At 40.0% G+C, this 13,728-nt stretch overlaps 2 protein-coding genes across 3 annotated transcripts; one reads left to right on the forward strand and one right to left on the reverse strand.

The window, feature by feature from the left end:
- Positions 1-2,008: 2,008 nt before the first annotated feature.
- LOC125233198 lies at positions 2,009-4,090 on the forward strand. Of its 2 annotated transcripts, none has more exons than XM_048139103.1 (2): positions 2,009-2,226; positions 3,752-4,090. In XM_048139103.1, the coding sequence occupies exons 1-2, from the start codon at positions 2,113-2,115 to the stop codon at positions 4,001-4,003; spliced, it is 366 nt and encodes a 121-aa protein (XP_047995060.1). In that variant the 5' UTR covers positions 2,009-2,112; the 3' UTR covers positions 4,004-4,090. The 2 variants fall into 2 exon arrangements, with proteins under 2 accessions (XP_047995060.1, XP_047995059.1); XM_048139102.1 differs by having other exon boundaries at positions 2,216-2,330; positions 3,752-4,088.
- Positions 4,091-11,466: 7,376 nt separating this feature from the next.
- On the reverse strand, positions 11,467-13,310 carry LOC125233508 (leiomodin-2-like). The gene is made up of 2 exons (XM_048139550.1): positions 12,939-13,310; positions 11,467-12,539 (listed from the first exon to the last, which is right to left on the reverse strand). Exons 1-2 carry the CDS (start codon positions 13,084-13,086, stop codon positions 11,467-11,469), a joined length of 1,221 nt encoding a protein of 406 aa, XP_047995507.1. The 5' UTR covers positions 13,087-13,310.
- Positions 13,311-13,728: the final 418 nt, after the last annotated feature.

The following is a 13,728-nucleotide window of genomic DNA, read 5'->3' on the forward strand; positions in this document are numbered from 1 at the left end:
GAGAGTTTGGTGATTTAATATTGAGTACCTATTATTGTCACTAAAAATATTTTAAGCACTGAATGAAGGTAATTAGTTGAGAACTACCTGTGTGGTGTGTGAATATTACTCCTTGGATGTTATTATTGCAATTAATAATATAATGGAATCTTAAATACCTATTTATGCATTACCGGCATTGCTGTCATGGGATATTGAACAGCATGTTTCTCTTTTCACAAAATTGAGTGTTGTGTGAAGTGTGGCATTATTAATTATGCAGGCATGTTGGTAATAAATGTAATTTCAGGAAAAGTTGTTGCTTCAATTGTATGTTCACAGAATAAACATGTTATCCTGAGGTTATTATTTAGCAGAGATGAACAAGAGGGATGGGTGTCTGCCAACCTGCACACCCATAATAGAAGACTAGTTCCTGCAAAATTATTGCACAAACATGTGTAATATTGTTGTGTGTAAATGGAGGTACATAAAATATGATAAGCGGGATAAAATTGAACATGGTAAGGTCAAATTATATCATATGAGGTTTCACTTTTATGTGATTGACATTCACATATGTAATTTGAAGTAATAAATAGTATAGCAGAGTTAAAATAATGTCAATTTATGATTAAAATATAATTGTTAAAATATAAAATTCACATACAAATGACTATATTCTGAGCCTTTTGGACTCCCCAAGGGATATGAGTGGACATGGACACTGAATAACTAAAATAGAGCTAATGTGTCAATGTTTTAGAAATAAAATAGAACAGGCTAGCATGACCACCAAGGGCCTGTGATGTCCAAGTAGAAGGATTGAGGTGATATGTATTGTTAACAAGATCATGTCACTCATGTCATTGATTTATTATACTGTTTTGCTAGAATGTGGCATACGGATATAAAAGAGTGTGTGAGTTGACTTATCCTCACTTTTGTCATCTTTGAGTCAGGTACCAACTGTTAATGTTGACAGTGCTATATCAGGCAGTAATATGAATGAATAAAATAGACAGGGCACATGATTATGTTATGATTTTTGCAGAACATCTAAACCTTAATTGTTGGTCATATGATGTGATGGAAAATTATTATTTCCTTTTTGTATGAGAGCAAAGTCTTGATTAGTGATGAAAATTATTGGGTTATCTATAATCACATTGCCCCAGGGTAGATGATACATCTAAGTTCAGCTTCAAGCGTTCATGAGAGAATCAAGTTAATGAGTGAAGGGAAATAATGTTACTTATTTAATTTTGACAAATTATATTTGTATCTAATTTATGTGAAATGTTATATGTTGTTAGAATTCAAAATGGCTTCACATTGCTCCAGCTGCATGATGGGAGTTGTCACCAAACTGTATGGTGCAAGGAATTATTGGCTGTGAAGTAAATATTTGATGAGAAGCAACTGAAGGTAAAATGTTAATGGTTGCCAAGTTTGATGATACAGCATCAAAGACTGACACAAGTTGAGTATTTTTAACTAAAGTTCTTTGTTTGAATAATTTGAAGTATAAAATTGTCAATGTCATGGGACAAGTGCAACGAATGTACTACTAACTGGTAAAAAGATAAATACACAATAAAATATTGATGTATCAATTTGCATAGAACAATTACATGTCTTGAAATGAATGTGATTTTAATATTACAATAATATCTTGGTATAGCTAAAGTTGGAATACCTAGAGTCAACACTGTGAGCACATGTTTAAAAAAAAAAAGATATCAATAGTCTTGATAGAGTATCTGAATTTGAGTACCTATCTCATGGTCGTTCATTGGGTTGCATAGGTATCAATCTGTTCGAAGCTGTCATCATTATTACACCTATAAAATGCTTCATAGATGAGCACAGGTCGCTCTCCTCGAGATTTATTTATTTATTTATTATTATATAATTAATTCTAAAGAGACAGATAAATTACATTTATAAAAAAAAAAAATATTAAGGGTTGAACCTTACCTGAATTCGTGCGACTAATCTAAACATAGTATGTTGTGACGAACACAGTTATTGCCTAAGAATTGTGGTTACAGAATATACTGGCAGGAGTCTGCTCGCCTATGCGGCGGTGCGAGTCTGCACGCCTGAGCGGCGGTGCCAGTCTGCTCGCCTATGCGGCGGTGCGAGTCTGCACGCCTGAGCGGCGGTGCCAGTCTGCTCGCCTATGCGGCGGTGCGAGTCTGCACGCCTGAGCGGCGGTGCCAGTCTGCTCGCCTATGCGGCGGTGTGAATCTGCACGCCTGCGAGGCGGTGCAAGTCTGCTCGCCTACGAGGCGGTGCAAGTCTGCTCGCCTACGAGGCGGTGTGAGTCTGCTCGCCTGCGAGGCAGTGTGAGTCTGCACGTACCACGAGCCTATGACACCAATGCTTAGCGAGCCTGTAAGACGTATCAGCTTAGCGAGCCATGATACGAATGATTAACAAACCTGTGAGGAGTGTCAGCTTAGCGAGCTATGACACCAATGCTTAGCGAGCCTGTAAGACGTATCAGCTTAGCGAGCTATGATACGAATGATTAACAAACCTGTGAGGAGTGTCAGCTTAGCGAGCTATGACACCAATGCTTAGCGAGCCTGTAAGACGTATCAGCTTAGCGAGCCATGATACGAATGATTAACAAACCTGTGAGGAGTGTCAGCTTAGCGAGCTATGACACCAATGCTTAGCGAGCCTGTAAGACGTATCAGCTTAGCGAGCCATGATACGAATGATTAACAAACCTGTGAGGAGTGTCAGCTTAGCGAGCTATGACACCAATGCTTAGCGAGCCTGTAAGATGTATCAGCTTAGCGAGCTATGATACGAATGATTAACAAACCTGTGAGGAGTGTCAGCTTAGCGAGCTATGACACCAATGCTTATCTTGCCATGATACGAATATTTCTTAGTGAGCCCAATAAATAAAATTATCTTAGAGCCCATGTTAAGTATCAGCTTAAAGAGCTATGATACCAATGCCTAAAGAGCCCCATAAATATAATTTAATTTAAAGAGATATGAGGTATCAGCTTAAAGAGCTTATGATACTAATGCTTAAAGAGCCCCATATATTTAAATTAGCTTTAAGAGCTATTATACCAATGCTTAAAGAGCTCCCATAAATATAATTTAGTTTAAAGAGATGTGAGGTATCAGCTTAAAGAGCTTATGATACAAATGCTTAAAGAGCCCCATATATCTAAATTAGCTTAAAGAGCCCCATATATAAATTAGCTTAAAGAGCCCCATGTGTAATTTAGCTCAAAGAGCCCATATATTAATTAGCTTAAAGAGCCCCATATATAATTTAGCTTATAGAGCCTATGTGAGTTATCAGCTTAAAGAGCTTATGATACTAATGCTTTGGGAGCCTATGTGACGTATCAGCTTAAAGAGCTTATGATACAAATTCTTAAAGAGCCCGTGATCTTAATAACTTTAAAGAGATTGTTGTACAAAACTGTTTGTATAGCAACTTAAAGAGCCCAAGTTCTTTTGCTGGTTGTTTTTGTTTTAATTATGTTTCTTGATGAAATAATAATAGTTGTCTACATGAAGCTTACTCTAAAAGCAGAGTATTATCTACATGATGTTTTCCTTTTAGGCCAAACACTTGGCAGTGGATAATATCGCATCAGTTGAAAAAAAAATACCACACTGTAGTATTTAAAGGGCCAACAGTAATAAAATCGTAACTCTGATGTGGCCTCAACATTAGGAGATTACTTTCGAAGTGAGAGATGCCAATTGGTATCGTTTTCGTTTGTCTTAGAAGCTATCGGATATGCTGAGCTCCAATCGGCTGCGACACAAGTCTGATGGAACGACTTGGAAGGCGCAGAAGGTGCAGGAGTTCTGTGGTGCTGCTGCTGGTCTTCGTGGGCGAAGAATTCTCATCAGGGAGGCCGAGCTAATAACCGATTGTGGTGCTTGCTGTGTCAAGCCCTACGGTCGGTGTCGCGTCACTAGTTGGCGCGGGTGGAGCTGTCAGAGGATCGTCCGCCATTACCGCGTCGTGCTGTGAATTGTCCCAAGCTACGCTCTGTTTTCTAAATGTTATGTATTAAAACCTGTATTTCATGATGTCTGGTGTTTTCCCCTTTAACACTACTAAATTAATCTTTAACAATTAATACAATTATATATATGATCAGGGAACAAATTGTAACAAAGTTGGAAAGACTTGGGTCTTCCTTCGAGTCTAAAATCAGAGTGTCCTCAACTCTCATCCCTCGTGTTGACTGAAATCCCTACTAAACCAACTTACTTATAGTTACGATAATATCAACTTTATTAACAATAATATAAGGATTGCGCAAACGCTTCTTCTATGGGACCTTATCCCTTCCAAGGCTCTGGTTGGTGCGCTGTCTCGCTCTCTCTTACTGCAGCCGCGGTGCACGTTGTCTCTCCCGGCGTGGTCAGGGCATCAGAGGGACCCCCCGCTGTCCCTTTTGTAACGAATGGTACGGTCATGGTCAAATGCCTTGACACATGGGCTCCAGATGCCCTGGAAACAGTTTACCAAGAAGAGTAGACTTTGAATGGAATAATATACCATATTAGAGTATGATTACGTTATAGGTTTGGCGTACGGTGTGCATTGTGCGATAGCGGTTTTTCTGTTGTTCCAGTAAACTCATAAATAAATCTAATAATGGGTTTTGTTTTTAAATTTCTATAGAATATCTTTTAACTAAAATATTGAGCAATCCGAGAATGGGAAACAGCCTGCTTTCTATTTTTATTGCCGCCCTTTTTTTTTCGGCTAGCCATTTTAAATTTATTACTTTTAACCGATGGCAATTTTAATCACCTATTTATAACTACTTAGTAAAGCATGTATTCACGTATGTGGAATACGGGTTGCCATCTCACAGTGAGTGTGGTCGTACATTTACTGCAAAAATAGGCTACGTCAGCCACCTGAGAGCTCACGACCGTCGCTCTCAATAATAAACCAATACCCAGTCGCTGAGGCCGAAACCGGTCGGGACAGGATGATGATGATGATGATTTTGTTATATCGGTTCTTATATAAGTAGCACTAAAACCTGGGCATGGTTAAAGTTTGCGGTAATATCAAAAATACACACTGTATATAAATATTTAAAATATTGCTGTTCAAGAAAATCTCCAAGTAATCTTGCACGCTAGCAAAGCAGCAAGCAACTCTGAAATAACCTAGAAAGTACCAAAGTCCAGCGCACTTCCTTAATTGATTATGTTTCCACATAATATGTTACTCCAACTCAGAATAAGCCGCCCAAAGTTGGTTAGGTTTGCTACAAACTTAGGCTCTTTTGTCAGTAGTGCAACTATCTAATGGATTACAATGTCAGAGCACCAGAGTTGGGAGTTCCAAGTTCGAGTTGGACACTAACGAGTGGTGGTGAATTTCTGAATACTTGCGGACCGTTGCTATCGAGTTAAGAGTTGGTCTTGAAATGTGGCATAGTTTTCGTACTTTCTGCTGGACTCGTACCGTGTGGATTAGGGACATCAAAAGTTATCGAAGGCACTCCATACTCGAACTTAGATTGATATTGACATTGACGGCCTCAACTGATAACAGAATGAATAATAGAACTTACGTACAGAAAGGACACTTCTTGCAAAACCGAAGCGATCTTCCAGGGTCGAATAGTGTTATCCCGTACTAATTAACAGATGGCACTATCTCTTTCTATTATTTAGGGTTGTCAAAAACCACAAATAATCTAATCTGTGGTAGCATACGGGACGTCAAGTTGTGAAGATTCTAATAATTGCTACGTAGCAATGCGAGCTAGAATCGCCCGATCAGCACAATATCAGTGGACCATTATGATCCTAAGTACAGCCAGCAATACAATAATGATCATTATTCAGCTCTATGTACAGTCGAGTTCATAAATATGTGGACATTTTTTCACTTTATTGCAACGAGTTAAGATGGAGAAATGTACCTATACATATATTTGTGAACTCGATTGTACTTAGGATCAGACTAAGGAGTACAGAATCAAACAACCATCGCCATTATTTTTATGTAAATATGAGCATGGTTTTATAAACAGCTCAAGGGATTTTCATGAAACTTTTGATGGTCAATATTTTTTGCACTTTATCATCTTTTATTCAATAAGTTACTCTAGAAGTATCTCAATAACAATAATGAACTTTGAATAAAGTGAGACTAAAAAAGTTTCAGAAAATCCGGTTGAAAAATCGAGTGAAAATTAAGTGACATTAAGAAAGAAGCTTAGTCAGCTCGCAAATCGAGTAAAGATCGTGGCAATCGGAAAGACGCGCGTCTTGACTCGTAATTTCTTTAAATTAAAGGTTAGTTTTGACAAATCAGTGCGACATAGTGAATGACACGAATATTCTCCGGAATACTTTTGTGCCATTTCACACGAAATTCCGCCGGCAGTGATTTCACGACGTCTCATGACATAAGTGAGTGAATATTTAGTCTAGCGTGAAATCCTTTTAGTACCCACTTCGGTATGTTTCTAGTCGTATTGGAACTGAATCTTACGTATGAAAGAGTTAGTAGTGGGTAGCTTCGTAAGTTTGAAACAATATTGTAGTGCGACATGAATTGGTATTCAGTGCTTCAATAAACCTAAACAGACACACACAGCGAAGAGAGTGTTGTGCGAGTCCCTAGGAATCGCCGGCACCTACGTTCCTCACCGGAGAGGAGATGAAACCGGGAAGAAGAGCCTTGAAGACATTATGAAGATCGTCAAGGAGTACAAGGACCGAATTCCGGAGTTTCTGGCGACAGATATCTCCATCATTCCGTCGTGCGATCCGGATGACGTCAACGTTCGCAGCTTGTTAAGGGAAATCGTGGCCCTAAAAACAAGTTTAGCAAGTTGTGGTTAATAGATATCTACGTAAACAAGTTGTGGTTAATAGATATCTACGGACGCCTCGTAAGACTCTGTGTGGTACTGCGGAGCCGATTACTTCTGGTCTGCGAGTTGCTACACCGAGTAAAGCGCTCTACGTGTCGCGCTTGCATTACTCCGCCGGGGCTGATGAGGTGGTGGAGTACGTTCGCCGGAAGACTGGCTACACGCTGAGGGTGCAACAGCTGCAGTCGCGCCACTACTTCACTTCATTTGTTGTGCGCGTGCCGCGCACGCTGCAGGACACCATCGCGTGCGCAGACTTCTGGCCGAAGGGTGTGGTATTTCGGCGGTTCCGGGGCAACCTGCCGAATCCTACACCGAGTCAGACGACGCAACGGAGCCACGCTGTTACGTCGTCGCCCAAATCGAATGTTTAATTTGTATTCTTTTTTGTAATATTTATCGTTTATGTCTTGTTTTGTATTTTGTAGTTTCACAGTGCCTTAGTGTAAACTGTAATGCTGTGTTACTTTTTTGATTAAATAAAATAAATAAAATAAAATAAATTTTGAATGATCTGTTACGATATTTATTTTTATGGGGGGTTTCCTTTAGCTAACGCCAAAATAAAAAAAACCAACAACAGTTGAAGAGGAACCAGGTATTTATTTGAATTCAGGGAAAAAAATCTAAATTGTTTATGCTAATTTGTTATCCTAGATACACGGTAACAATTGTTTGCCGAGGGCTAGCTCACGAGAACAATAATGTTGAGTTTATATTTTAAGGGAACAAACGTGGGTCAGCGAGCTCTAAATTATCATTACTGGTAGAAACGGATACAGCGGTCAATATATATTAAGGTAGTTACACGGATGGGCGCCAGAACCGAAAGGCCGGTTCATTCAGTCAATAAGTAAACGTGGAAAGATCTGACCTCGAAACACCACAACTGCCACGTCAGCAGCCTTGGGGTGAAACGTCGGGAGTAGGTAGAACAGCAGCAATCTGCTGCCCACAAGTTACCGGGATACCAGGGGAAGCTCTCGCGGCCGGCGCGAGGTTTAGGCGACGCGGCGTGAACCCGTTGATGGAGAAAGGGCCAGCAGAGGGCAAAATTGCACCTATTTCGACATCCGGGCACGCTGGGCGTCGCCTATTACATGATCAAACGAACTTACCTGAAGTGAAGTTCGATCATAATTATCCTGTCTTCGCCGAAGAGATTTAATCTTTGACTATGTAGTAGTAGCCTATGCTACGCGCAAACCTACTCGCACAAGTTTTAGAGGGTAGAGAGAGAAAAAACCGCATTCTTTTCTCCCTCCACTATCCCACCCACAGACCGGACATTCCCAACTGCCAGGCCAACCTCATTCTTTTTAGAGCACGAAGGGGTAATAGGAAATAGTAGCAACATTGATAATTAGGGGAAAAGTGAACAGGTAGCGACAGCAACTTCCTGGGTAGGGTGGGTAGTTAAATCTCTTCGGCGAAGACAGGATAATTATGATCGAACTTCACTTCAGGTAAGTTCGTTTGATCATGTAATTATCCTGTCTTCGTCCTCAGAGATTTAATCTTTGACTATGTAGATGTTCAGAGAGCAATCAATGTTGCTAAATAAATCAATAGTACATAAATCAAAATGACCATTTATTCATTTGTTCGCAAGGACAAATCTAAAAGAAATCAAGGTAATAAGTACTCTTTTTCAATAATAATTATGACAATCTCATCAATTAACATATACTTATAACGTATAAAAATAACAATTATGTAGTACCTATATATAATAACAATTATAAGTATGGCCCTATTGTGATAACAAAGAGTTAAATAAGCTGGTTTCAGAATTAACTATAGGTCTATTATAAAAATTCGCAAAGGCAGTTGATCGCTCGGTCCAGCCAGCTGACTTTCGAATGACATCGACGCTTAGCCCAGCGCGCGAGGCAGCCGAGGTTGCCGCGTGCCTCGTGCTGTGGGCGGTAAAAACAGAAGTGTCGATGCCACTCTCTGTGAGGGTCTGCTTTATCCAACGCCCTAGACTTTGTGATGAAGCTGACCTGTGCGGCTTCTTATAGGTCAGAATAAGGCTCTCCTCGGTATTAGATCGTAAAGATGATGTTACTAAGACATACTTTTGTAAAGTCGACGCTGGGCAAACACCAGGGCGAGAGCGGAAAAAGGTAAATTTAAAATTGGCTGAGCTCTGCCAATTGACGAGGTTTTAATTAAGTTAGTGATAGTTATAAGTAATCGATCATCAAATTCCTTTATATTTGACATTTTTATAAATGATAGAGTTTGCAATCTCTGTCCCGTGGCAAGGGCTAGCAACATAACTAACTTTTTAGACAACTGCTCTAAATTAATTGCATCATTATTCATGTCCTCTAAGTAATTTAGAACAATATTAACATCCCATGTACAAACATACCGTGGAAATGTTGGTTTTAATCGAAAAATCCCTCTGAAAAAACGTTTAAGACTTAAATCATCACTTAATTTATTTAAAGATATTAAAGAAATAGCTGACCGATGACTGTTTAATGTGCCATATGATGACCCATTTTGAAAACAATTCGTAAGAAATTCTAAAAGGGATGATATTTTGAAATCATAACAATCTAAATGCCTTTGGGAACAAAACTCCCACCATAACTTCAGGCTTGTAGTATACTGAATTCTCGTCTTCTCTGAAATTGACGATAGCATGACCTCTAATGCCGTCTCAGGTACGCATTGCCTACGGAATCCTTCCCGGATAACACACACGCTACCAGGGAAAGGTGACGGTGTAACGGGTGTGTTGATCTGAAAGGAGAGGAAACGAGATATTTACTAGGTGGAAATATTACAGTTTCTTTGATACAAAGAGACATGTAAAATGGGTACCATGGTTGAGATGGCCATTGGGGAACGACAACAATACCTGTTGCTTTGTCCGAGACAACTTTTTTCAACGTCTTTAAAATCAAAGCAAAAGGAGGGAATGCGTAAAAATAAAATTGGGACCAATCCACCGTAAACGCATCAATGTTGTATGCAAAAGGATCTTTTTTCCAGGATATGTATAGGGCACACTTTGCATTTATGCGAGAGGCGAATAAGTCTATACCTGGCTCCCCAAAACAGCGTACAATTCTAGCGAATTCTTGTGAACCTAACTCCCATTCCGTGTCAATATTTAATCTTCTGGATTCGCTGTCTGCCTCGACATTAAGTGATGACCTTATATAAGAAGCATATATAAAAATTTTCCTTGCCTCACACCAACTCCAGATTTCCCTAGTAATTTTGTTTAAATGAGGGTACTGGACGCCCCCATTCTATTTATGTAAGAAACTGCTGTTGTGTTATCTACGCGCAAAAGTATATGACATTCTTTTTTATTATTAGCAAAAGTCATCAGACCAAAATAGGCTGCCAAAAGTTCGAGATAATTTATATGATTGACTCGTTCTGTGGCCGTCCAGTGACCGCCAGTTTTGTTAGTACCACACGCTGCACCCCAACCTGTTGTTGAAGCATCAGTGTAGATTTCAAGCTCATAGTTTTGATCTCTGATTGGATTAATTGCGACTAAAATGTTATTCTTCCACCACAGAAGATCATCATATAAATTGTCCGCAACTTCCATGAATGAATCATAATTTTCATTATTATTGAGTAAAGCTAAGTACTTAGCTCTTTCTAAAGACTTTGTGTGCAGCCACCCATATACAATTGCTGGACACGCCGCGGTAATGGAGCCCAAAATACAAGCAAAATCGCGAATACGCATTCTGTTTGACGTAAATAACCGAGTTATTAGTTGTAATATTGTTTGTCTCTTTGTGTCTGGTAACTGTATAGACATTGTTTTGGAATCTAATAAAAAACCCAAGAATTTGCATGTAGTTTGGGGTGCCAGGTGAGACTTTTCGTAGTTGATAACAAAACCTAACCTAGTCAAGCAATTAATAGTAATATTTGCATTTTCTAGGCAATCTTTAGCTGAGCTTCCTAAACACAGTATATCATCCAAATACCTAACCGAAATTAGGCCTTGAGATCTTAGATATGTTGCAACAGGTTGTAAAATCTTCGTAAATATATATGGCGCCGAACAGAGCCCAAATGGGAGAGCAACAAATTCAAATAAATTGTCTTCTAAAAAAAAATCGTAAAAACTTTGTATGACTTTCATGTATAGGCACTAAAAAATATGCTTCCTTAAGATCTATATTAATCATGTGACAGCCTGGAAACATTAGCTTAGACGCTGTTCTTACATCCTCCATTTTGAAATGTTCTGAATAAACATACTTGTTCAACTTTTTTAAATTTAAAATAAATCTTTTGCTACCGTCACTTTTCGGAATTAAAAATATATCAGATATAAATTGTCCCGCCACAGGATCACAATGCCTTATAGCGTTTATTTGTAGCAAGTGTTGTATTTCATTATTTATGTCAGATAGTTCGTTAGACGTAAAAGAACGACGTGGATAGTCAGAGACGTTTTGAACAGGTTTCATAATAAAAGGGATCTTATAGCCTGACACAGCGGATATTATAAAATTGTCCTTTGTAATTAATTTCCATTCATCAACAAAATATTTTAGGCGCCCTGCATGTACCTGATATTGCGCAGTTAGGTCCGCCGGTTTGTTGAGGATCGCTGCGCAGGAGGAGGTGGTCGTCGTGTTGGAGGTGGAGGTGGAGGCTGACGGCGACTCGGCGGAGGCGGCGGCGGGGGTGCTCGCCTGCGTCCTTGGTATTGGTAGACTGGGGCCTGATATTGGTATGTCGGACCCGACATCGCTGCTCTCGGCCCACCGGGTCTGTGTTGATACGTGTGGCCCCCTCGCTGATATCGCGTTCCCCGGGACGTCGATGGACCTCTGGCATTTAAATTAGGAGTGGTTGATGGTGGTTGGATTAACTGGCCTGTCTTTTTTATGCCACAAGAGTCCTTCACCAACTCACCCAATTTCTCTCCAAACAGAAAAGTATCCCTTTTTCTGTCTTTAAAAGGTTCCGCTAAGGATTTATCTATTAGCGGCATAATGACTGAGCGGCGGGTATCAGTTTCAGCGTAATGAGAATCAGCTAAAATAGTACCCGCGTCATTGAGTGTCCGAATAATATCTGGGATATCCGGAGTTCGTTTCAAGAGGCCAGTCAGAGCCTTGCCTAGCGCTGAAAGCGCTTTGCCAAGTTGGTCCTGCTTTGCAAGCAGCCGTTTATCTCTCAACTTGCATGCCTCGGCCAGCATGGCTCCAATTTCCGGGTTTAGAGACGGGCTTTTTGCCAGAGGAACGTTTTTGGGAAATGGGTATTTTTTCAAAAGCTCCTCTTTCTTTTCTTTTTTAAGGCCGTCCAGCAAAATTTTCTGGAACCTCGCAGCTACTTCGGCCTGCAAATCATCACCGAACTCCAGAGGATCCGCTTCTACATTTCCTAGTTCTTGTAATAAGCTAGGGTCGAACTCATCTTCTACCAAGTTCTCCTGTCTCTCACCAGTTGTAAAGGAACACGGGCTGGTGCACGCTGTGGTTTCAGTGATTTCACTAGCGTCTCCGTATACGACATGCTTGTACGTGTAATCGTCGTATTCCACATCGCGCGTTTGCTGCTCTTCGATGTTGCAGATATCTCGCAAGTCCTCAGTTTCATTAGGTTGGTAGCCATCAAATTGTATAGCTTCATTGTGCTCGGTATGCTCTGGAATCCGAGCGAAAAAAATAATTAATAAATTTAATAAATTTCTACTGAGGGTAGATATTGTCGCCCAATGAATGCAAAGGGCTTAAAAAAGGAAGTTATATGTGAATAATATAAATACGGTATTTCCGATGAATGCAACGGAAACAACAAGATGCCCGATGAATGCAACGGGTTTTTGGATAAAACAAATAAATTAGGAATTATATCATCCGAAGAATGCAACGGATATAAAATAAAATATTTCCGATGAATGCAACGGAAATATTTGGCTTAAGCAAAAGAAATAGCTCGATGAATGCAACGGCTTTTCCTTTAATCAAAATAATATCACTTTTAAATAGAATATTTTCGATGAATGCACCGAAAATACTTGACTATAAAAATAAAACAAATCACCTTCGTTTTGCACATCCTGCTCATTTGGAGCTATGTTTTGCGACTGGTCAGTGCGCCGTTTACGTTTTGCTTCAAGTTTTTCTTCGTACATTTTTAATTTTCTCATCCATCTTTCTTCTCGAGATTCACCATGCGGTCGCTTCGACATAATTCACTTTAACTTTAACTCAACTTCACTTTTATTGCACTTGTGCGAACGCCGCGCGCGCACGGACAAGAATGAGGTTGGCCTGGCAGTTGGGAATGTCCGGTCTGTGGGTGGGATAGTGGAGGGAGAAAAGAATGCGGTTTTTTCTCTCTCTACCCTCTAAAACTTGTGCGAGTAGGTTTGCGCGTAGCATAGGCTACTACTACATAGTCAAAGATTAAATCTCTGAGGACGAAGACAGGATAATCACCATCAGAACATGGTTTTATTCACGTCCGATTCCAGGGTCAAACGGGCGATTGCGCCCGATTTTGGCCTGGGCCAACGATATCCCTTCATCTCTCTCTCCGGCAAAAAGAAATCCCATCTCATTCGCCATTTTGGACGGGACTAGTGTTGCCAAGCCTAAATCGGCTCGCACCGCAAACAGCCGGCTCCGGACGTTCAATGGAAATTAAGTCAACAATAAAATATAATACTAAACTTTTCGCGATTAACGCGGAGCTTAAAAAACCCATAATTAAGTCTGGTTACGAATAAAAGGAAGGAAGGCAAACGCCCGATGACGATTTACTTCTATTTTTCAAAATGGCAACTATGATCCACGTAAGTCCATAGAGGAATACAAGAGTGCAGCTATCC

This window comes from Leguminivora glycinivorella, chromosome 14 (genome assembly GCF_023078275.1).
Source record: "Leguminivora glycinivorella isolate SPB_JAAS2020 chromosome 14, LegGlyc_1.1, whole genome shotgun sequence".
In the NCBI taxonomy this organism is placed as follows: domain Eukaryota; kingdom Metazoa; phylum Arthropoda; class Insecta; order Lepidoptera; family Tortricidae; genus Leguminivora; species Leguminivora glycinivorella.